Genomic DNA, 24,233 nt, shown 5'->3' with positions numbered 1-24,233 from the left:
TGTTTTTTACGAGGTCACTGGGTACCCAGTCTCTCTCTCTCTTGACGCTATAAAAGTCACGCAATAAAAGTCACGCCACCTGAACTCCCGGAAGTTGCCAGTGGTTTCAGAGAACAAGGGTACATGATCATTAACTTTTTGGAAAAATGGGAACAAAAGGAAGATAAAACTGGGAGCACGTGAATAAAAGCATATTTTAGGAAACAGGGAACACCAAAATTGAAGAAATGCTTTTATGTATCTTGCTTCCTTCTTTTTCAGTACAAGAAAGTGAAAAAGTCTAAAACACACAGGGTTTAGTGTACCAGAGACTGAATACATCCAGCAACTGCCAAAAACAAAACTGCTAAGGATTTAACTTACTCTAAGACCCTCAGATTCTGGCAATTACAGTAACATTGTTAGACCTGTTATATTTGATGATGCTGAAAAGAAATACGTGAAACAGAAATTATAGCCGGAAGGTAAGAAGAAAAGCAGAACAATAGAACAAAGAAGAGGCCATACCCCTAGCCGAAAAAACAAACTTTGTAAACGTATTTTAAAAACATAATGACGCAACTTCTCAACTATAAATACGCCCCGGCATAAATATTTCTCTTGTATCAACTCAGTAGATCCAAAAATGTACGATCAATAAATTATCAAGGACTTTTTTATAGTTGCTTTTAACACATTTTTATAGTTTCATCATCACAGTTTTGCAATACGATAGGCTATTGTACGTCATAGTGGTACTGAAATATCCGACTTCACAAAGTCAACAGCAATATATAAGCTAAAATTTCTGACAATCTTTCTTGAAATAAACAATGTATAACACAGCACAAAAGCACTGGGACGGCTATTATAGATTCTGACACAAGGGAAATGCTATAACTATATATTACCACGAATGCTTACAGAATCAGGGGCACCCTAAGAAAACATTTTACTATAGGTATCGAGGCACCGTTTTTATGTTGTAAGTGTCCTTTTTCATTTTTTGTGTTAAAGCCTTATTTTTAAACGCTAAGAAAGGTGTATTTTTTCGGATACGCTAGCTGGACTTTCAAACTTCAGAAAATTTAGGGAACGAAATATTATTGCCCGAATTTGTGCTGCGTTCTCGAAAATCGTATAGCTGGCCTTTTCTCATGCCCAAAACGACATTTTTCTCTCCGAAAAAAAAATAGACATTATTATTGCCGAGGTGAAAATCACATATTGCCGAGTCCAACAACAGAACTGCAAAAGGTCCAAATGCAACTACAAATTATCTAAAGTATAACACGAAAATGTCCAAAATCGTTGGTATACCAAGTTTTCTAAAAAGTCACAAGTTAAGCAGGTAACCAGGCCTTTCTTCCGATAACCTGGCCTTTTTACTCTGCCCCAGTTCATCGCGGTAAGTCCGCGACAATTAATTTCCCCATGTCACGAAAGTTTGAGATTGTAGGAATCTCCAATTTTACATAACACTTTAATTTAAAAATCGTACGCGATTATAGGTCTTCCGAGCAGATATTCACCGAAACGGTCTGTTGGTTGCCCCTGAGAATTACAATGCTCAATATCAGATTGTTTAGGTTCTCACTTCTTTCTGTATGTTCACAAGAAAAAAAAAAACAGATTCTGCATACTTCTATGATGAGCAAAACAGTTTGAAATTTTTCTTGGAAGATCGAAAACAATTCTGCTCGCAGGGTATTCTAGGAATTATACTGGACATGAAACAAAGTAAATTGTACAAAAGTAAAAGTTTTTAGATGAATTGACAAGCGTTTTCTTCAGTTACCTTTAGTGGATGAAGCGTTAAAGGTCTTCACAAGAGAAAATAGTCTTCAATAATAGAAGACCACTGATTACAACTGAATTATGGATGCTTAGTAATTACTGTGGCCTAGAAAAGTACCGCTACCGGTACACACAAATCCTATTTTTGGGTTTTCCACTTTTGTATATCTTCTAGGGTGGCTTTGAAAGTTCGTCAATCTACCTTCACCTGACTATGATGCCAGGCACATAGTGTCAGTGACACTATAAAGAAGAAGTTGTAAGAAGAGGTCATAGTGAGAAGCAGCAGCAAAAATTCACTAGTGTTTTTTCTCCAGTTTTATTTATTTTTTTCAAAGAAATGGAGAGGACTACCATCATTAAAGTCTACATAGGAATCCACTTGCCCATACAGCCTACCACGCCCAGCTCCCTGGGAGAGGGTCGGGGGAGGGGGAATTCTATATTGAAGAGTGGGGATGCTCGTCAAAATTTTTGAAAAGAACTCCTAAAAGAGACCAACCTGGGTGTGGCGCAAGCTTTTTTTGACCCCCAAAGGATACCAAAGTACAATATAAAAAAAATATATTTGTATATTTTTGATGTTGTAACCTAATCGGGACCTTGACTGCTAAAAGTATTGGCCTTTTGCCCGGGACACCCTGAGATCAAAAGTCTAAAATTTATACACATAAGCTAGAAAACCATCCTCGTTTCCACGGCTTTTCCCTTGGTGATTTCGTTCCAAATCACAAAGGGAAAAGCCCTGGGAACGAGGTTGCGAGAAAACGAACATCCCTGCCCCTTTCATATGGGAGTGCCTCCGGGGGCTATGACATAACAAACTAAAATTCTATTAAAACACATTCCTGTATGTTTTTCTTTTGACACATAACCTGAAACGTCCTTTCAAACACGTTTCGAAATCTTCAGAATTACCCCTGCCGTGACTCCCAATCACGATTTTCGATCACTAATCCAGCCAACATAAAGTAGAAGTTGTAAGCAGAGGCCATGGTGAAAAGCACGAGCATCAGACGGGAATGGCATCTGGCATCTGACATGTATTTCATCGCTGTTTTGTTGAAGGCCTGGAATTCAATCTTTCCTTGAGACAACTGGATGAAGCCAATACCAGCTTGATAATTCTGGAGAGCGACCCCGTTAAGTTCAGTGATAGTCACCCTGTAGAAATCGTTTTCAGATCTTTGATGGGCCAAGACAGGCTGTCTGTAAACAACACGAAGCGACTCCTGGTTGACCCACTCGTGTTGGATGTATAAGTAAAAGAACAGAACGCAAGCAATAAAGAAGAACACGGCAATAAAATTGATACGCCAGCCTCTACAAGTGCTCCGAGAAGACTCGCTACACACAGCACCCGTGCAATGCGCAACAAGTACGGACAATCGATGTAGGTTGGCAACTTTTTATTCGGAAAGTAGGGTCTGCTCTGCTTGATATAGTGGTTTGCCTTTGCGTGCATTTCATCTCTCACTGTCACCTTCTCACCAAAGTTTTCTACTTTTATTTCCGTGCTGCGGACGCGTCCGACTTCGGTTCGTCCTGTGGCAAGCAAACGATCTCTATCAGACATGGCAGCTCACTCTGTTTACCAGGCCTAAATAATCAGACAAAACAAAAGAGAGTTGTAGATGTTATTTGTCTTTAGCATGCAGTTTAATTCAGGCCTACACTGCACTAATTCTGCACTGCATTAATTCGTCTTCAAACGCTGGGAATCATTTGCAGTTTCTTCGTTCCAATGGTTCTTCATCGAAAAAGACCAACCGATTGGACTCTGAGCTGAGTGACCTGGTGGCCTTGTCTGATTTATGTTTGTAATAAAAGCTTTTGTTGCCGTTTAAAGTTGTCGTCTAAATAAGTTCGCCCCAACATTATTGTTGTACAAGTTGCTATCCGTAAACTTTCTGTGCCAAAATTGATCGTTTGAAGAGTGCTTTCTCTCTCAGTGGCCTTGCAGAAATGAGAACAACAATAAAACGAGGGGAAGAAGAAGAAAGAAATATGATCCTCGTTGTTTCTCGCCTCTTAATAGATCTTTAAGCCGTGTTGTTGGAATAAAATGAGATTGACTGTGCTTGTAAGGTGTGTTATAAGTTAATAGTACAGTCTGTACATGTACAGAGAACAGAGAACAAGAACGTTAGTTTTGTGCAGTATCGGTACATCACTTACCTAACGTGTATCAGGAAATCTTGCAATGGACAGACAAAGGTATGAAATGCTTTGCAGTAAAAACAAGGAGATTTGTTGACCTTGTGTTCCGGGAAATAGAAAGACCACTCGTACCAGGGACCCCTCCCTTAGTGTATTGATCAAACTAATACTGGCGCCCTAAAAACTGCCCTTTCAAACAGTGTTTCAAAACAAAGCTATTTTAACCGCCAGAAACTCTGAAAGCTCAAAACTAAGCATGCAGGCTTGGAGACGTCGTTAAGAAAAGATTCTATCGACGAGTTCGTACATCTCTTTTGTGGTATTTTTCCGAGAAATGTCTTCAAACGATGAACCACGATCAAGCTGACCCGCCAACCATTTTAATTGTTTACAGCGGCGATTGTTTCATAAACGAAACTCGACCAACGTGAGCTTAATATACACATACATTACATCGACTAGCTAGATAAAAGGCAATTTTTTTTTTTTTTTTTTTTTTTTTTTTTTTTTTTTTTTTTTTTTTTTTTTATAATATAACTGGTAAATTTTAAATTAAATTTTATTTACTTTATATTGCTCACTACTCTTAGATGTAATAAAATTTTATCTTATCTTATCTTATCTTATCTTTATCTTACCTAATTTGTTTTGCTTTTCATTTTCCTGAATATTTGTTTTTGTGTCAGTAAATAACACTTTTCTCGGAAATTTTATGTAGCTGTCAGGACTGATTGTATTCATAGAAAGGTCTATAGTTCAGTCTGTAACTTTCATGTCACATAACATCTAATCTGCTGAAAAACATCTAATCTGCTGACCAGAACCATAATCAAACAGAGACTTTGTTACGTACTAAGGTATATTAATATAGATAAGCCCATAATTTAATTTTTAGATTGTAACTGATCTACAATTCACGAATTGTCACGGTCTTTCTCTACTTTACTTCCATTTTCATCATGATTACAGTTTTACAATGATGGCTATACATTAATTAAAATTTCTGATAGAACATTTCTTGAAAATACTCGACAAAATACAACGCACAAGCACTGCAGCTACAGCTATTACAGATTACGTGACATTAAGACAAGTATATTGATAACAAAAACTTCTAGAACTACTACGTACGCGTTCATGTAACGATTTGTGAAAAGATCATGAGACTAAATATCTTGGAAACCAATTTATGCTGCGTTTACGATATTTTCGGCACCGAAACGTGGGGAGTGGGGCTGACCCCCTCAGAAAGATCTTTTGGGGAGGAGAGGGTCTGTAGCCCCCTTCCCCCCTGCTCTATGCTATATGGTTCTCTAGGCATCAAACTAAATCACCTCTATACAACACTAGGGCAACCTTTTAAAAGTGTTTCTCAATCTACAGAACTATCCCTACCGCATACCCAATGTCAGTCTGAAAACGAGCGCCCCATGAAGTAGCTGTTGTAAGCAAAGGCCATGGCGAAAAGCACGAGCATCAGACGAGACTGGCATTTCGCATCGGACATGTATTTCATTGCTGTTTTGGTGAAGGCCTGGAATTGAATCTTTCCTTGAGACAACTTGATGAAGCCAATGCCAGCTTGATAATTCTGAAGAGCGACCCCGTCAAGTTCAGTGACAGTCATCTTGTAGAAAGCGTTGTTAGTTTCTTGACCGTCAAAGACAGGCTGTTTGTAAACAACAGGAAGAGACTTCTGGTTCACCCACTGATGTTGGCAGAAAACAAAGAAGAACATTAGGCAAGCAATAAAGAGTAGCACACATCCGGCAGGCTCTGCCAATGCCCCGAAAAGGCTCACAAAAAGCACCACTCGAGCAGTTCCCAAGAAGTAGGGAAAGCGGATGTAGGTTGGCAACTTTTCATTGGGGAAGTAGCGTCTGCTTTGCTTGATGTAATGGTTTGAATGTGCGTGTATTTCATCTCTAACTGTAACAATGTCACCGCCATCATCTTCCAGTTTTACTTGTGTGCACTGAACGCGTCCGACTTCCGTTCTTCCCGTAGCAAGCAAGCAATCTCTATCAGACATTGCAGCTCACCCTTTTTACCGGAACTGAAGAACTAGAGACAAAATACAAGGGAGATGTTATTCGTCCTGGGTAGCTCCCATGAACCATTCAAAATCTACACTGCGTTTAATTCGTCTTTAGACGTTTTGGCCCATCAACCGTTTTTACGTCAGTTTACTGAATTTTGATGGTTCTCCATCGAAAAGTCTAACCGATCGCTCTCAGTTCTCAGATTATGTTTGTTATAAATGGTGTGACTGTTTTAAAGTTGTCGCTCGATGAAGTTTGCATTATTATTGTTGCACAAGTCGCTTTCCGTACATGCATTTCTGCTTGGTTTATATGATCCATTTGTGAATGCTCTCCCTCCCGTGGTTCTCCCGTGGCCTTGTAGAAATGAGTGCAAGAACAACTAAAATTAGGCGAAGAAGAAGAAAGAAATATGATCCTCGTTGTTAGTCGCCTCTAAGTAGATCTGTAAGCCGTTTAGATAGAATAAAATGAGATTGACTGTGCTTGTAAGACATGTTATAAGTTAATAGTAGAGTCTGTACAGAGAAGAGAGAAATAGAACGTTATTTTTCAGAGTTTTGTGCAATATACAACACAGTACCTTACGTGCGGTATCAGGAAAACTTGCACGGGACAGTCAAACGTATGAAATGCTTCGCATTAAAAACAAGCAGCTTTTGTTGACCTAGAAAATGTTCCGAGAAACAAAACAAAAAACACTTGTACCAGGGACCCCTCCCTCAGTACATTGACAGAAACTACTGGCGCCCTTTCAAACAGTTTTCAAATCCAAGCTCTTATAAGCCGTCAAAAACACTGAAAGTTAAAAACTAACCTAGAAGCATGGAGGGTTGGAGACGTTGTAAAGGAAAGATTGTATTGAAGAGGTTATGCAACTTTTTTGTGGTATTTTTCCGAGAAATGTCCTCAAACGATTAATCTCGATCAAGCTGACCAACCATTCTAAGTGTTTACAGCGGCCATTGTTTCATAAACGAAACTCGACCTGCCGTGTCCTGTATAGCTGTCCTGTCTTCTCGATCGCCCAATTGGCAACAGCTTTACAGTGCTGTTTTCTGGTTCGACGTGAGTTATACACATATATTACATCGACTAGCTAGATGAAAAGCAATTAGTTTTGTTTTCAGCTTCCTGAGTATTTGTTTTCGTGTCAGTAAATATACAATTTTCTCGGAAATTTTATGTAGCTGTCAGGACTTGTTGTTTCCGTAGAAACGGAGGCTTCTTCTTCTCAAAATAACATCGAATCTACTGTTCAGAACCATAATTCTTCTTTAATTATATCAAAAAGAAGCTTTGTGAACGTATTTAAAAAAAACAGAAAAAGCGACCTACCAACTACAAATTAGTCTACACTGTAAACAAGGCCGTAGGTTGTCACAGACTTTCTATTCATTGTACTTGTTTTTATTTTCATCGTGATTACAGGTTAACAATGATGAACTATACATTAATTACTGACTTTAATTAAAATTTCTGACCATCTCAGTTCTCGAAAATACTCTGCACAATACAACACACAAGCGCTGGCACGGCCATTTAGGGGAGCAGGGATGGCGCAGTGGTGAGAGCGCTCGCCTCCCACCAATGTGGCCCGGGTTCGATTCCGGCCCGGTGCCATATGTGGGTTGAGTTTGTTGTTGGTTCTCGCCTTGCTCCGAGGGTTTTTCTCCGGGTTCTCCGGTTTTCCTCCCTCCTGAAAAACCAACACTTCCAAATTCCAATTCGACCTGGACAGAGGACCCGCATGAAAACCAGCTAGCGCTGATGTGGCTTCCTCTCTAAATATAGTAATTTTTTTTTTTTTTACAGCAGTTACGTGACACAACGTCGACAAGCATATTAAAAACCTCTAGAACTATAAGCATGTTGATAAACATATTTTAGTTTTTGGGTCCACTATTGAAAACAAAAGTCATCAGGATTCAATATTGCTTCCATCTTGTCTATTTCTTTCCTTTTAGCAGTGACAATGGTTAATTTTGCTTCTACAACTACTTTGTGTACACATTTGACTTGATACATATATTACTAGAGACGAGTTACCCGTCTAGACGAGCTTCGGCAAAAATTTTGTTGCTCGTCTGGTTATGCGTCTCTAGTATAAAGACGGGCACAAGACGCGTTACGCGTCTAGACGAGCATCCTTTCGTTATCCGTCTTTCAAGACGCATTTCGAAAAGTAGCTCGTCTAGACGGGTAACTCGTCTTGTGCCCGTCTTTATACTAGAGACGCATAACCAGACGAGCAACAAAATTTTTGCCGAAGCTCGTCTAGACGGGTAACTCGTCTCTAGTATAAAAACGGCCAAAAAAAAAAATTATCATGTCTCGCTGGCTAGATGGAGACAATATTTTAGTTGTAATGGAAGTGAAGTAACTATTATATTACCGAAGAAGGACTCAATGATATGTTTAAGTTTATGTTTAGTGATACGGGTTCTCTGCATGCAGGCTTTAGTCTTGCTACTCAATGCTACTCAATGTTTACTTTGACCTGCAGTGAAATCCCGATTCCATTCGATTCTTGTATTTGAATCTTCCTATATAACTCAAAGCAAATGTCGTTTCCCTTGGATTTGTTCTCTCAATTGAACACTGCAATTTTAACCCCCGTTTTCTCGAACCAATTTTCCCTTGAAGGTTCTAAAAATGGGGATTTCACTGCATGGATTTCTTCAACTACTGGGAACAGACTGTACCTCCCAAAGACGCTGCATTGCAAAATAAAGCAATGCATGGCATTGTTAGGTCACTATTTGATGATAACCGAATACAACAAAATGAAAAAAATGTTGTACGCTGCAACAGACAGGAATAGAACAGCGGGACACCGCGGTATACAGGCAAGGATGCTCCAGGAATGAAGGGCCTGCTTTCGTCGATGAAAATGTTGGTGTAACGATGCACCGACGCTCGAGAAATATTGACCTCACGGCCAACATTTTCAACGACAGTTGAGTCAACTGTCGTTTCCCTGTAGCGAAGCATCTCTGCGGCCGTAGGCATTTCAGAGGAATGAACGTTTTAACCTGAAGATCAAATCAAGTTACGAATTACTCTAGAAGTAACCCGTTTAAAGCCATAACAACCTCGCAGCGTTGTGCATGCGACAAATGTAGACTGCAGATCTATAAATTAAGTTGCTAAATTTTCTTTCTTGTTTTGTTACTATTATCATTATTTTAGAGCTTGCCGTAAACAGGCCAAGCTGTTTACGGATAGACGGACTATTAGACGGATAGCGTTATTGAGGCTATAAACCTGAGTGAAAGTCTGAAGTCTGCAGGTCTGCAGCCTACATTCGTCACACATCGCTCGAGCAGTACCGATAAACATACCTCGTACAGGTAGCTGCAAAATACTTAGCTAGTTTACCTTGAAAATATGGATCTACTAATAAACTACGGTTTTGCCGTTTTATCGTGTGCAACGCTACGATAACTGAGTTACAAAGGAACGCTGATAGACTTGTTGTCTTTCTGAGAAAACTGTAACGGGATAACCCCGGGGACCCCTCCCACTGATGCAAAAAGTGACAGGCGCAAAATATTTTCGTCCAAATCTGATTCGGAGCCACACAGAAGACATAGAAATTAGGGTGGGGAGGGTGGATGTGGGTCCTGTGCATTCCCATGGGAATTGAGAGTTTAGACATTTTGAGTCAGTCTGGAAAAAATCGCTTTCTTGGATGGTGAGAGAAAATCCACGATATGTACCCGGCCTGCCACCCTACCTCCCTCTAGCTCCTCCCTCCCAGCTGAGAGAGAGAGAGAGAGAGAGAGAGAGAGAAGAAAAAGAGAGACGGGAGACACTTTATTTCAGCTTTCTTTATTGCAACCAACTGTGAACAATTTGTTCTGAGTTTTCTGTTCAAAATTACTGACACATCAATCTTATGATCTTGTGTTTTGTAATAAATTAATTGTTTATTAATAATTATGCATAAGTGCAGAAAATATCCCTACCAGATACCTCTTCCCAGTCTCGTTCCCAGGGCTTTTCCCTTTGATCCAAATCAAAGGGAAAAGCCCTGGGAACTAGGTTGACCTCTGCTCCGAGAGACAGTTCCAAGAACACGTCTTTGAACAAATATACATCTTTTGAAAACCATACATTCTTTGGTTTCTTTATAAATATAACCTTTTTCAGTTTATCTGGTCATATCTCTTATTTCTTTTCTTCGTTGATCCTAACCTTTCAATAGGAATTAAAAGTGGCATTTTTGATCTGGAATTCCGCCCCTACAAACACTTGCGAAGTGTAGTTCGTTCCGTACGGTCAGCGGCTTATAGCATCAAATCATATTCAATGGTAGCATTCGTAATGAGACAGCTCTTTGGTGAGTAATTTATATTCTATTTTCTTGCTAATCAGTTGCCTAAGACTTGCCCCGAAATCCTAGAATAGAATAACTTGTGGTTATTAGGAAAACAGTGTCTTCAATCACAGGACAATCCACGTTCGGCCATGTTGGCTATTGGTTCTTTTCTGAACACATTCCTTATGGAGTGCACTCGGCTTTTAGTTACTAAACCAAAGCAGTGAAGAATTCTGACAATTCTATTCATGTGATTATTCTCGGCGGCCGTTTCCAAGCTTCTGTGTGACTGTTCTTGTGTCGGTGACGTCACCGAAAGAACGACCGCACCAGATCACTCGAAGCGCGAATACCGCGCAACAAAATAAGGAGGCCCAAGTTCTAGGGTTCCATCATTTGTCAGCTTGTTGTAAACAACGACAGTCTCCTGTTCCCTGACACTGAACGAGCAACGGTGTTACAGTCATTGATATCGGAGCCCGACGAGGATCTCCGAGTAAACCACGAAAGTTTCCGAAGTACGGACTGAGATTTTGTCTCTTCCGGCGCTTTTCCTTCGTCCTTGTCGTCCTTGTGGAGAATGGCGTCCGCGGCACTCTTGAAAACTTCTTTGACATTCCAACGTGTTTTAGCGCAGCATTCTACATAGTCACGTGCCATGATAGACTGGGCAACTGAAACAGCCTGCATGGGGAGAAATAAAAAATCGATTTCTTTTAAGTGATGAACAACAACATAATGGCGACGTTTACACTAGTAGAAATTCATAAGTAGAATCAGTTGAGTAGCCCGGTAGAATCCTTTGTACCAGGCAAACTACAATGCGGAACATTAATGTTGGGACACTTAGCACATTTTTGTGCCAAATGACTGCTAACCCCCCTTCCCCCCAAGCAATGTTGAGAATTGACCATCTCACACACCAAGATGTTTGTCAACATTGCTTAGGGGAAGGGGGGTTAAGAAATGAACAAGAACAGTGCCAAACCCATTTTTGGACTACAAAAAGGTTATTTGGCATTATTAAGAGATCGCCTTCATAAGTGTCCGAAGTTTTTTTGACCTCCATTGTAGATCAAAATAGGGAAACTGTATGAGATCACAAATTCCAGTACCAATCACAACTAGCCTGCGTTGCAAACGAACAAAACCCCGGTATACTCACAACCTAAGACACTACAAGTAAAAGAGAAGCAAAGCTGAGTACAAAAATACGGGCTTTTAGAAGAGTAAAACGTAGAAGCGCAAGAGCTGGAAAAGTTTCTGAGGAGTCTAAGATTTTCAGCAAACTTTAATAGCGAAGACACTCGTGATTTGTCTCGTAGTCTTAAGAAGAAAAAGTAGACTTAAAATAACTACAAGAGGTCCTATCATTTTTCGGAATACTGTTCCATAGTTTGGTCTTGGATAAGATATATTTAAGAGCAAAAGGCATTCTGCATTCAAGACAACCCGAAAAAGTAACACACCTGCATTCTACTAATGCTGTCACTCTCCTCTGGACCTTGTCCTGGTACAGTCAGATAAAACTGCAGCGCCGAGTCAGTGCGCAAGTCATTCTTACAGCCAATCAGCAAGTAAGGTACTCCTGGGCATGCGTGGCTGACTTCAGGCACCCACTGTACACGAAATAAAAAGACAAAAGAATTACCAACGCAAGCGCTAGAAAATAAGATAAATCACTGCGTTTTTTTTTTTTGAAATTTGTCTCTCCCTCCCTACCCCCCTACGCTCAGAACACTACCCAAGACAGGAAGAAGAAGGGATCCTGGGAGCACTGGAGGGTTGTCCAATATACACGACCTGATACCAGTCGTAAATGTCTTTGTCGAGTGGAAAAATTCATCTCATTATGGAGACTTAGAAATTTTTCACTATGTTGTATCAAGCAAGGGGCCCCGCGAAATGTTGTCGGGTCGTACGAGTCGTACGAGTGGACAAAACCATTGTCGACTCGTAAATGTCTTTGTCGAGTGGAAAAATGCATCTCATTATGGAGACTTACAAATTTTTCACTATGTTGTATCAAGCAAGGGGCCCTGCGAAATGTTGTCGGGTCGTACGAGTCGTACGAGTGGACAAAACCATTGTCGACTTGACAAATGAAGTTGTTTCGTTGGTACACTTTTAGAACGAAGAATATACATTGTGTTTAGCGTGTTTCGTTGGCACACTTTTAGAACGAAGAATATACATTGTGTTTAGCGTCAGTGTCGCTAGCACACTTTTAGAACGAAGAATATACATTGTGTTTAGCGTGTTTTGTTGGCACACTTTAAGAACGAAAAATATACATTGTGTTTAGCGTGTTTCTCTAGCACACTTTTAGAACGAGGAATATACATTGTGTTTAGCGTGTTTCGCTAGCATTCTTTAAGAACGAGGAATATACATTGTGTTTAGCGTGTTTCGTTGGCACACTTTTAGAACGCAGAATATACATTGTGTTAAGCGTGTTTCGTTGGTACACTTTTAGAACGAAGAATATACATTGTGTTTAGCGTCAGTTTCGCTAGCACACTTTTAGAACGAAGAATATACATTGTGTTTAGCGTGTTACGTTACTTACGTTGGCACACTTTTAGAACGAAGAATATACATTGTGTTTAGCGTGTTTCGTTGGCACACTTTTAGAACGAAGAATATACATTGTGTTTAGCGTGTTTCTTTGGCACACTTTTGAAACGTATACACATTGCGTTTAGCGAGTTTCAGGTGTTTCTCCAATCGACAATTATGTTGTCCACTCGTACGACTCGTACGACCCAACAACATGTCGCAGGGCCCTATACAACATAGTGGAAAATTTCTAAGTCTCGATAATGATATGCATTTCTCCACTCGCAACTTCATTTGTCGAGTCGACAATTATGTTGTCCACTCGTACGACTCGTACGACCCAACAACATGTCGCAGGGCCCTATCCAACATAGTGGAAAATTTCTAAGTCTCGATAATGATATGCATTTCTCCACTCGCAACTTCATTTGTCGATTCGACAATTATGTTGTCCACTCGTACGACTCGTACGACCCAACAACATGTCGCAGGGCCCTATACAACATAGTGGAAAATTTCTAAGTCTCGATAATGATATGCATTTCTCCACTCGCAACTTCATTTGTCGAGTCGACAATGGTTTTGTCCACTCGTGCGACTCGAGAAACCATCGCAGGGCCCTTGCTTAACAACATGATGAATAATTAATTAAGTATCCATAATGATATGCATTTCTCCACTCGACAAAGGCATTTACGACTCGTATCAGGTCGTGTATATTGGACATAGGTGGAGCACTGAACAACAACATATACCGCGCCCTCTTTAATTAACGTTTAGATAAACCATACCGGCCTTCAGTATGGATTGGTATTACTGGAATACCAAATGCATTCATAGAGGGGTCACTCTGGTCAGTCAGAAAAGACAGACAATGTAGTGATTCGCAGTGAGCCAATCAAAAAAGCAAGCAAATACCCACCCCTCCAAATACCAAATACATGTTATTGTGAGGGTGGTTATTGTCGGTGGAGGGTCACAAGTGACTTTCGTTTTACTTTTGATTTTTAAAGCAATCATTCGAAATGCAAATGAAAATTACGAATTACGAATTACTTTTGACAGGTGAAAACCACTCTAAGATCTCTAACACACATGTAATACTTAAATTCGTTTAGAAGTAACACTGAGGTGGTAGAAATTACATAATTAATATTAAAAAGAAACTGTAAACATAAAAAGTCTAAGAAAACTAACTGCTTGTAATGAATAAGCTATTTCAGTTTCATTACGAAATGAATGACAATTTATTTAGGCTAAATAAAATAGCCACAAATGTCGCGAGCTAGCCCTTTAAACTGGCGAAAGCAGCTAGAATAACGGCAGTTTTGTACCTTGTTAACGACACTCTGTAAAGATGGCGGATGGCCAATGTCAAAACAGATTAAGATGACGTCAGAGTCCCGGTACATCTCCCTTCTTATGCTTTCATAGTCCTCTAGGCCTGACGGGAAATTTAAAAATAAACTCAAATAAATCAAACCTCGTTGTAAAAACACTGCCTTTTTTTGTAAATTCAAGTTGTGATCCATGATTCTTACCAGATATCTCCCACAGCATAACCTCCAGTCTACTTTCCTCAGTAATGATGTCTGTCACGCATTCGTCAAATATACAAGATTCCTCGGCCTGAAGAGGATGCAACACACAACCTTACATGAAGTAAATTTCCAATGACACTTTATTTCCATTGGCAGTGACACCATCGTGTCACGTGACACTTCTAAATAAAATCGGCTAAGAGTTTCTTTGAGCTGTTTGTAAAATAAAGACTTATGTTGCGAATTATGTACTTAATTTCAAACTTTTAAACGTAACGAAACATGTTGCGTTTTTGTAAATGTCGTTTTCAGTGGCAAAGCAATTTTGTAGCTTCCTACTTACGAGTCTCAGGGTATTATTATGCCGGGCGAGGATGGTCGGAAATTTAGGATAGGTGTGTACGGCAAAGTGTCTTACACCCTGACTCTAATAAAATCGAAAGCCTTTTTAAGGGCCGAACCCAGAAAATAACTTTAACGTTTACGCAATGTAATTTTAGCTATTCGATTTAAACAAGAGAGAGGGTCTCGATGGGGTTAACCGTTAGCCGTAAAACGGCCAAAAATTGAGCCGTTAGGCGTAAAAAATGGAAAATTTTAACCGTTAGCCGTAAAATGTGTTAACCGTAAAAATCGGTCAGTGATTATAAATAACTCAAACTAGTTCACTTCATCGTCCCAAAAATGGTCCAAAGACCTACAATACGTTTTTCAATAGTGGAAATTGATTTTTAACTATTAAAAACAATGAAAATTAACTTTTAACTTCTGTTAACCGTAATGGAAATAAATTAACCGGTAGCCGTAAAAAGGCCCAAATTTTAACCGTTAACCGTAAAAGCCCCCACCCCATTGAGACCCTCAAGAGAGGATGTACCATTCATCCTCTCTTGTTTCGTTCTTCGCGAAGCTGGCGTTCAAAACATCCACGCAACGCGCGAGGATAAAAAAATTCGAGGAAGACTGGAAACAAAATTATCAAAAAATAACTTTAGAGGTATTTTCATTGAAATAAGATATGTATAAGGTATTTCCTCTCTTACCCTTCATCCTCTCTTAATTTAAAGGAACACTATTTAAGTATCTGGGAGACGCGGCGGCCTAATGGTTAGTGCACCGGACTCAGGATTGAGCGGTCTGACTAGGGCTTTCCACAAGTTGCTCGGCAACTTTTTGGCAACTTTTCATGTTTCGAGCAACTTTTTCCCCTTCGAGCAACTTTTTTTCCTCTCGAGCAACTTGTTGCATTTTGAGCAATTTCCAGACCGAAGATCTCCGAAGATTAACCGAGTGTTGTTCAAAGGCCAGACGAACGTTTCCGAAGATTTACGAAGTTTGACGAAGGTTTTCGAGAAACGTCTGAAGACGTTTCAACTTTCGGCTCATTCTGCACTAAAACATTACAAAACTCCTCGGCAAACATGACGTCATCATTTTACAAGTTTTCCCCTTGATGATATGTTATTTAGAGACTTCTTTTGCTGTAAAATTGCATAAAACTGCTTAAAATATATTTTTTGTTTAGAAATTTAACCCTCAAAGGAAAATTAGTATATATTTAAAGAAATTATCTTGATTAGAAGCAGCGCTTTGGATTTTTTGGAGCAACTTTCGAGCAACTTTTATTACCAGAAGCAACTTTTTGGATTTTTGGAGCAACTTTCGAGCAACTTTTTGAGAAATTACGGGCAACTTTTTGGGAAATCTCGAGCAACTTGTGGAAAGCCCTAGGTCTGACTGGTTCGAGGCCTGGCCAGGGTCACTGAAAGAACTAAGGACTGAGAACTCAAAAGCATACCCCTATTATACGGCTCATACCTATTTAGTCCATATATGGGAGTATCCCTTCCCCTAGGACCACAATCTACTTACATCAAAGTCGCTCTTGACAAGTGCATTTAAAAGACTCGTCTTGCCACATTCGCTGTCTCCCACAACTGATAACTTGTACCGCTCTGTTGCTTGACCTGAGTATTCCAGACTTCGTTCTCCGTTTGAATTAACAACCAGTTTGTTGCCGCCATGTTCACTCTGATGGTGTACAAATACACAAATATTTAACAAATAATAATATATAGATTTAGGCAAGTCTAAAAGCGCAGCTCCCCAGTTTTTTATTTTTACTGGAGTTATACCATATTTGAGAGTTTTCCTGATGCCAACAATTGTTTTCTTCGCTGAAGTTAGTAACTAATATTAAGGAACGGACCATTAATTTTTTTGGAGGGGGGGGGGGGGATGAAAAATATTGAAAAATTGTTTGCAGGGCCTGGAAAGACAAATAAATTGTTTGCAAACACGATATGTATAACAAAAAATAGTAAGAATTTCGAAAAAAAATGTTTGCAGAGGTGAAAAAACTAAAAAAAAAGTTTGCAGAGGAAAATTTTTCATCCTCCCTCCAAGAAAATAATGGTCCGTCCCTAATCGTCTTTAAATTTACTGAGCACAATGAAAGCAAGTTAGATTTTATTTGAACCCTATGTAAAATTTTGCCTTTCAGTTTTCTGTTAATGACTTTCATTTGGATTTGCTGACATATTCTGTTGGTGTGAAGGGGATATAAGATACTGCGACGAAACCAGTGTTGCACGAAAAGTTTGAATATACTTGGATAAGTATGTTCGTCAAAAAAACAAAACGGCTTTGAGCGGAGTTGTAACAGATAAATAGATGGAGGAAGCCTTGTTCACACTGTTAGTTTGGTGCGTCAAGAAGAAGCGACACCAACGGTAATGTAACTTGAAAAATGTAAACAAATAAACTTTAATCATAACACCTCTGAGAGCCAGCACTTAAATGGAACATGTCGCTTAACTTCGCTACAGGTTAAGCTAAAATTAACACAAAGGAACAGGCTTTGAAAATAAATAACAAAGAAATAGAAATAAGTAAATCCTGCTAAAAAAAATTGAGAGGTCATCAGGAACCCTCTGGAAAGGTGTTTTGGTGGCACTATAATATGTGGCGAACCCTTTTGACTTGGCAGTGCGCCTTCGGCGATAAATAAGAATAAAAGTTGAAAACAAACTCAGATTTTCCTTATATACAGACTAGAGAACAAAAACAAAACGTTCATAACGTGCAAAAACTCAAGGGGAAATTGGAGAAAAATTAAATTTAAAGAGATGTTGCCTATAAAGGAGAACCGTGTTATTAAAGGACTCAACTCTTGCCGTTGGCAATAAACGTTCAGTTAGGAAGAATTAACGATTAGCTTGGTGTATAACGAGCCTATTTTCGTTTCGGATCGTTTCGGTGCGAATTTGTATATTATATTTGATGTTCAATTGAGTTTAAAATCAAAAGGGCAAAATTTGCTAGTTTTTCATGAAGATCTCACTGCTATTAAATACATGACTTGCTTCCTCGATATAAGGTTCCTACAATTTTCCATTAAAGGCACAACGCGTTCTTTGGTATTCGCTAAAGATATCATCAGGTAATATTTACAACGAAACTATCAATTCTGTAATTCGACATCGGCTGAAGGGAAAATAAATTTGAGAAACAAACCTTGAAAGAGACAGCTGGAAGGCTGACGGCTCTTTTCTTACGATTTCTGTGCAGTTTCATTTCGTTTATCAGCCGTCTGCGTAGAAATATTTTGAGCGCCGTTTGCAAGTACATGCAATCGCTTAAATTCAAAGTGGATTTGTTTGTTTATTCAAATTTTTTTCTCCGCTCGACTTTTCCAATCGATCGAAATCCATTTCCTGTCGTTCAATTGGTTTCTTAAAAGCACAGTTTATTGTCATGTTTCTAAAATTTTGCCAGATATGCAAATATCGGTTTTTAGCGCGAACACCTGTATCGCACGAGCGGTTTTTTAATATTTCTACTTGTGCAGTTAACCTGTCAAAATTGAATTGAAATGGCCAGCCGATCGGTCCAATTCTTGTTAGCTTTGTTTTATTTTCATTTCTATGTTCATTTATACGTTATCAATATCCACACCTAAAATCTACTCAATTAGTTCTGTTTTCGAACAAACGAGCCCTCGGGCTCCCAAGTCGCGTACTTTTGTACAATCTTGATGTGTTTACATTTGTGCTGGTGCTTAAATTGATACGATTTTATGGCGATTAGGTACACTTTATTTTCATGATAGATGTTTCAAGTTTGTACGTCGTCAAAACTCCATGAGGTAAACGCTAAGCTCACTGTAGTTCACTCTCTTTGTCCGGGTGCTTTTAAGAAAAAAATGATTCGCTATTCTATTCTTTTGTTTGTTTCTCTTGTTGTCATGGCAATATCAATTGTACCAAATCCCCCCCCCCCCCCTTCAAAAAAATAATGGTCCGTCCCTTAAGGAAAGGTTACTAAGAACCAAGAGAAAATGTAAAAACTGATTAGAAATGTTAGGTATGGTCCGGGAAAAAATGTTTTGAGACAACTAACATTTTTACATTATTCGTTGCAGGTAATTTCATCAGTTGTCATCTAATGAAAAAATATTTTCTTTACGGGATCTATAACGTTTTACCGGGACATTCCCGGCCCTTTTACCTTATAAACCCTTTTCTTAGGGTTGAATTCTTTTAAAGCAAATTTAATTTTTTTAAAAAAACAAAACAACTCTTTAAAAACATCGTATTCCCGAAAATATCGCCCCTCATTTCGTTAAAAATAAACATTTGTACTGTTTCTTTGATTTTTTCCAAGGTTAAAACTGTTTTTTCAATTCCAAAGTTTCGACTAGTTGCGCTAGTCTTTCTCAGGTTTGATCAAAACTGAGGTAGGATGGTGAAACTAGTCGAAACCTTGGATTTGAAAAACAGTTTTCAAAGTTAATCTTGTAATATCCCGAAAAACAGTACAGATTTTAATCTTTAAAAGCAATGTGTGTGTTCATTGACATAATGTGATTTGCGCGTTGCAGTCGTTGTGTCACCCACAAATGACCACTGCTCACCATTAGAGTTCTCAGTAGCTCAGTGGTTAGAGCGTCTGTGAACTCAGAATTTTTTTCTGAGTTCCTTCTCTCCACACATCAATCCATTATTATTATTTAAAAGCAATCAAACAAACAAACAATTTTGGAGAAGCTGCGTCACAGACGCCTTACAACTCATCAATTTTTTTACCTTTTTTTTAATGTTTGTCGTTTTTAATCCGTAAGAATCTCCCTCAGTTTATTTTCGTTGAAGTTTCTTTCAATTTGGGAGGTATTTGTACATCAGGAAATTGACTTAAAATACCGTGAAATGGCTCCTTCAAGAAAAACATTTTAAACAGGTGCTTTCAAAACATATTTTTCTATTCATAAATTTACAAATTGTCTTGACTCGCAATCTTGGGAAGGAGGGTTTATCAAATATTGCAGTTCTAGACAAATGCTAGTGGAGGGCTTATTAGAGAGAAGCAAGAAAAAGCTTCTCTTGTAGAAAGGGGGCTTAGGGCCGCCCTACACGGTAAAACTTTCTCACATGCAACAAGCTTTCGACAAGCCTACGACATGACTTTGGACCATTTACACGCGCGCGCGTCTATCAAAAGGACACATGTAGTCGGTTGATTCACGCGAGGCGATTCGTGTTGTAGTCATGGCGTATTTTTAAAGCGTGTCGCATGCAGTAGTGAGCGAGGCTCTAGTAGGGGTTATCGGGATAAGGGATATTTAGGTTAAAAAAATAGGGATACAGGATATTTGTGCGAAAAATTAACGGGATAGGATATATTTTAAAAAGAAATTCCAGGATATCGAACATCAAAGTTGGGGATACAAACCACAGGAATTAACGGGATACGGGTTATTTAAGCCAAAAATTAACGGGATACTGGATACTTTATAGAACCCCCTATTATGGGGCCTCGATAATCGCAGGCAAAATCGTACCGTCTAAATCGCCCCATTAATACAATAAAACTTTTGCGGGTTAAGTTTCAGTCACGACAAGTACTTGTAACCTGTGGTTTTCTCTTCTTTCACGTTATTTACGTCAAAAACAAAAGAGAGTGTTTCATAACCGTATATCAACAACACCGACTGTAGAGACGAAAAAACCTTTTGCGTAGCAGAATTGTGGTTTTTTGACGCAATTCGAGGTTTTCAAAACAGTGATGATGAAATGCTCTCTTCTCGAGTGTGATAAATCTTTTCTGCTAGGCAAAATATATAAATGAATAACATTTGTCGCTTCAGCTAATGAACCCTTCGCCACTGCGTAAGAATAACGAGTGGTCCAATACACAAGTATTTCCTGTTTCCATTTTATATCTGGCTTTCAGTCTGTAGTTGATCAATATATTTTTTTGTTTCGTCGGAAATGCCGTGACTTCACCGCAGTTGAACATGATATATTGCTCACTTTGACATGACTTTTCATTTGTGATGTTTCCAGTTGAGGTAACAGCAGAGAGGCATTTTAAAAAGCGCATTAAAGTACTTCGACACCGCCAATTAGATCTTTATCAGTTTTTGTAAACAACGTCATGCTGAATGTCGTTAAATTCAGCTAAAATAAGAAGTTGAATTTTTATCACAAAGTTCAACCGTCTCGGCACAAGAAAAAAAACACGACTGGATGAATAAACGGAGCTTACCTTATCTGCCGGTCTGTCTCCATGTCTAGTTCGATGAGGGAGTGCGTGTCTTTACACTACACCCGTATTGATCTTTGACGTGCACACTCGACACGAGGAACTGGAGCGGTTTAAATCTGACGTCATCAAAATCGAAAAATCTAAGCCGCTTATTTTTTTTTTAAAAAAACTGTTCTTTTAGCGAGTTCTTGTTATCAACATTGACAATCTTCGTGCAAATTTTCATGTCTCCAAACAGCTTTCCATCAGAGAGACGCACGTTTAAGAATTAACGAACGCTTAGCTAAGACAGCGCGCTCTGTGAATGGTGCTCAGAACCGGTGGGAAAACTCATTTTTTCACTCGGTCAAACGACATTTATACACTGCAAGCCTTGAAATGTGATTTGACTGATGCGAATATTAAGCACATTTTAGGATAGTAGTCATATTTTCAGATCTTTGCGCGAAGTGCTTATTTTAGCCGCCATATTGCGGCATGATTTAAAATTACGAAGTATTCCTTGGCCAATAACTCCGTCAAGAGAAACTTTCTTGCCTCAAAATTGTTCAAAGCTGTTTCATTTGGCCTATCTTACAATCCCTTAGTTAAATTTGCTTTTAAAGACAAGCAAAAAATTGATTACGTCCCTGTGAAACCACCATGACTGACCGCTAATCTAATACGCCGACATTAAACACGAATAAAATGTGTAAAATATACATAAACAAACATTAATACCTGGCGAAATGTGTACTGCATTACTAAAGCCACCGTCTTACTCAGTACGATTGCTGGTAGAAGCTCCACAGATTGCAACTTGTGTAATGGAACCCGGAGAGATTTTGTGGTAAAAAGAATTGTGCAAGCTGTTCATTTCCATTTACAAAATTGCAAAATCTGCATATACATAACAATGAATCAGTTATATAAACTATGCAGTTTACTCGATCCAATATCATAAATTTCTCACGGTCGTCCGCGTTTAAAATGTGCCCCCGCACTAGCAGTTTTAGCCAGAGGTTTTCAGCTCGTTTGTGTTTTTGGCCGGTTGTCAAGGGTTCAGTTCGCGAGGCTGGGCAACGTCTTCAGATCAGATGCACGCCAAAAACAAACCTGACTGCGAGCAACGAGTTCTCTTTTAAAAATAATTACCGACAGTAGGTTTACAGTTAAGTGGAAGACCTCCTCGACTTAAGAAGAAGTAACACTCAGTCGTTGATATAGAGAATGTGGGTGGAAATAAAAATAGTACAACCGCAGTAAGATTGCACCCCCCGTCGTACACCACACCTTTCGACTCTTGCAGAGAGCAATTATTCGAATCAGCCCACGGGCATATTCCAATGCAGCTAGGACAATTATAAATATTTACAGTCAAAGTCGTTCTTCTAAGGTCAGACTGATCTAGTGTTGGTTATCTTAACCGTTAATGCATGACTGATGACAGTAATCTCTTCGCTCGCTCAAATCAAGTCCTTCGGCCCGTGCGGTTTACGCGACAAATGGATTATTATCTTTTCACACCAGAGATGTGTTGACTTTTTTAGCGCCACATGTGAAAGCTGTCCAACCGTGTTTGTATATGAGATTATAGTGGCACGCAATCCGGTGAATTGAATTAAAAGTGCATTCTTCTGTTTCTATATTTGCTCAGCACTTGAATACACAGTCATAAGACGTGAAAAATGAAAGCGAAATAACACGCAGGGATAGACAAGACAACTGAGACAATTCCCTCGCCCGCTGGGGTTTGAGTATTTTTAGACATCCTTTTGTTCAAATCACTTTGTATCTCTCGTATCTCAGTTTAAATCGTAACCCTACACGTCTTAAGTCCAGAGCTTGATTTTATGCAAAATCATAGTGAAGTGGGAAGCTTTTTCCGCAACACGTCTCTTCACCAAATTCACGAAATCCTTTTCTGTTATATAAATATGGTCTAATATGCTCAAGTTATGTTTGACAGCTCAAAAGACACTAAAATATACCTAGAACATTCTCGATTTTACGTGACAAAAATCGGGCTTTCAGTGCAGAATAGAAAGAATATGAATAAAAACAATTAAAGATAATTGGCCTGCGCGGAGGTGTTCGACCAAGTGCTGACCCATCGAACATGATTGAAAACTTAATCCCCCAAACATTATGTCTGCCAAATTATAACGCAAAAGAAAATGAGCATCTGAATTGATCCAAGAATTAAGGAATTAATGTCATGGGTTCTTGAATTGAATAACGAATGAAAACTGATGCTTTGTTCTTTGTGAGATGACAAAAAAAAGCGCGGAGTTAAAAGTGACAGGAGTCTATAGATCTTAACGTGTCATGTTTTGCGCAGGGAAAAGATACATTTAAATTCTACTCATATGCCTGAACTTTTACGTACCAGATGAATGGAGTTCGTGGAGTTTCTTCGTCGAGACTCTTCTTGTAGTAAAGATGTTATATGTTCTGGGTCTAAAGTTGGTTCCGAGATCACCGGAAGAGCGCTTCTTCTCCGCGCCATCTAACAAAGTCATGAAGCCCACCAAGATCTCTATAGAAAAATCTGCTCCACAATTTTTCGCCTTTGTAAGCGTTTCGCAGGGTAGTACGTGTTCCTCGCAGCGCTCAAACCCAAAAGAAACACAGGTATTTTTAACAAGCAGCTCCTTATCGAAGATATTTTGACCCTGTTTACATGTGTCTGATTAAATCAGTTATCTGTCAGTGCTTTCACGCGTTTGAGTGACCAAGCGACGCTTGAGCGGTCCGAGGGAGGTGAGAAGATTTGACTCACGTACTCGCAAGGCCTGGTTTCCTTTGCCTCTTTACAAAGCAGTTTAAGATTTGTGTTTCCGTCTATTTAACGAAACATGTGCTTAACTGGAGTGGAAAACTAATAATTGGCCTCGCTTGAAGGATTTCGCAACTAATCGTTTTCTAATTACAAAGTTCGGTATAATAAAGAATTTATTTTTGTCTCTTTTATTCCGCTTTTGTGCTTTGTAAACAGCGGCCACTAAACAGAATAGAATCATTCGCCGTATCCCGCCGATTTATACAAAAGATCATAACAATGCTGATAAATTAAATCAAGGCTGCACTAAATCTTCGAGAAAAACCTGTCATTTTAAGAACTCTATAAAAAATTTTATAAGAAACATATTTTTTTCTATTTTAGGACTGTTTTCTGAACTTTAGCTATTAGATTTTTAATGTGCCCTTGTAAAGAAATTAGATTTGTTTGATTATTGTCGCAACTTTTATTGAGAGAAGAGCATAGTTTATTTCAAACTGTTTTTTACTGGTCGATAAATAATC

At 39.0% G+C, this 24,233-nt stretch overlaps 2 protein-coding genes and 1 pseudogene across 7 annotated transcripts; all 3 read right to left on the bottom strand.

Moving 5' to 3' along the window:
* Positions 1-18: 18 nt before the first annotated feature.
* LOC144656739 (uncharacterized) lies at positions 19-6,752 on the bottom strand (annotated as a pseudogene). The gene is made up of 3 exons (XR_013571379.1): positions 6,585-6,752; positions 3,955-3,973; positions 19-3,376 (listed from the first exon to the last, which is right to left on the bottom strand). The product of XR_013571379.1 is annotated as an uncharacterized LOC144656739 (transcript).
* Positions 5,196-7,126, bottom strand: LOC144656741 (uncharacterized). Of its 3 annotated transcripts, none has more exons than XM_078516976.1 (2): positions 6,796-7,126; positions 5,196-6,000 (listed from the first exon to the last, which is right to left on the bottom strand). In XM_078516976.1, exon 2 carries the CDS (start codon positions 5,966-5,968, stop codon positions 5,345-5,347), a length of 624 nt encoding a protein of 207 aa, XP_078373102.1. In that variant the 5' UTR covers positions 5,969-6,000; positions 6,796-7,126; the 3' UTR covers positions 5,196-5,344. The 3 variants fall into 3 exon arrangements, with proteins under 3 accessions (XP_078373102.1, XP_078373100.1, XP_078373101.1); XM_078516974.1 differs by lacking the exon at positions 6,796-7,126 and adding an exon at positions 6,562-6,660; XM_078516975.1 differs by lacking the exon at positions 6,796-7,126 and adding an exon at positions 6,567-6,626.
* A 2,676-nt stretch (positions 7,127-9,802) lies between these two features.
* LOC144656974 (uncharacterized) lies at positions 9,803-23,821 on the bottom strand. Of its 3 annotated transcripts, none has more exons than XM_078517236.1 (6): positions 23,317-23,821; positions 16,275-16,433; positions 14,403-14,490; positions 14,196-14,305; positions 11,772-11,921; positions 9,803-10,986 (listed from the first exon to the last, which is right to left on the bottom strand). In XM_078517236.1, the coding sequence occupies exons 1-6, from the start codon at positions 23,434-23,436 to the stop codon at positions 10,702-10,704; spliced, it is 912 nt and encodes a 303-aa protein (XP_078373362.1). In that variant the 5' UTR covers positions 23,437-23,821; the 3' UTR covers positions 9,803-10,701. The 3 variants fall into 3 exon arrangements, with proteins under 3 accessions (XP_078373362.1, XP_078373364.1, XP_078373363.1); XM_078517238.1 differs by lacking the exon at positions 23,317-23,821 and adding an exon at positions 21,669-21,828; XM_078517237.1 differs by lacking the exon at positions 23,317-23,821 and adding an exon at positions 17,919-18,587.
* Between the last annotated feature and the right edge of the window lie 412 nt (positions 23,822-24,233).

This window comes from Oculina patagonica, chromosome 6 (genome assembly GCF_052425735.1).
Source record: "Oculina patagonica isolate OP01 chromosome 6, crgOcupat, whole genome shotgun sequence".
In the NCBI taxonomy this organism is placed as follows: domain Eukaryota; kingdom Metazoa; phylum Cnidaria; class Anthozoa; order Scleractinia; family Oculinidae; genus Oculina; species Oculina patagonica.
The sequence above is the reverse complement of the archived record's forward strand: the minus strand, read 5'-3'. Positions and strand labels throughout refer to the sequence as shown.

Bases quoted from the DNA above. Each gene is read 5' to 3' on its own strand.
- LOC144656741 (XM_078516976.1), bottom strand. From the start codon at position 5,968: ATGTCTGATAGAGATTGCTTGCTTGCTACGGGAAGAACGGAAGTCGGA.
- LOC144656974 (XM_078517236.1), bottom strand. From the start codon at position 23,436: ATGGCGCGGAGAAGAAGCGCTCTTCCGGTGATCTCGGAACCAACTTTA. The intron at 14,491-16,274 runs GTAAGTAGATTG...CATCCTCTTCAG, and splicing joins TTGTCAAGAGCGACTTTGAT to GCCGAGGAATCTTGTATATT. The intron at 11,922-14,195 runs GTACAAAACTGC...TTTCGTGTACAG, and splicing joins TACAGAGTGTCGTTAACAAG to TGGGTGCCTGAAGTCAGCCA.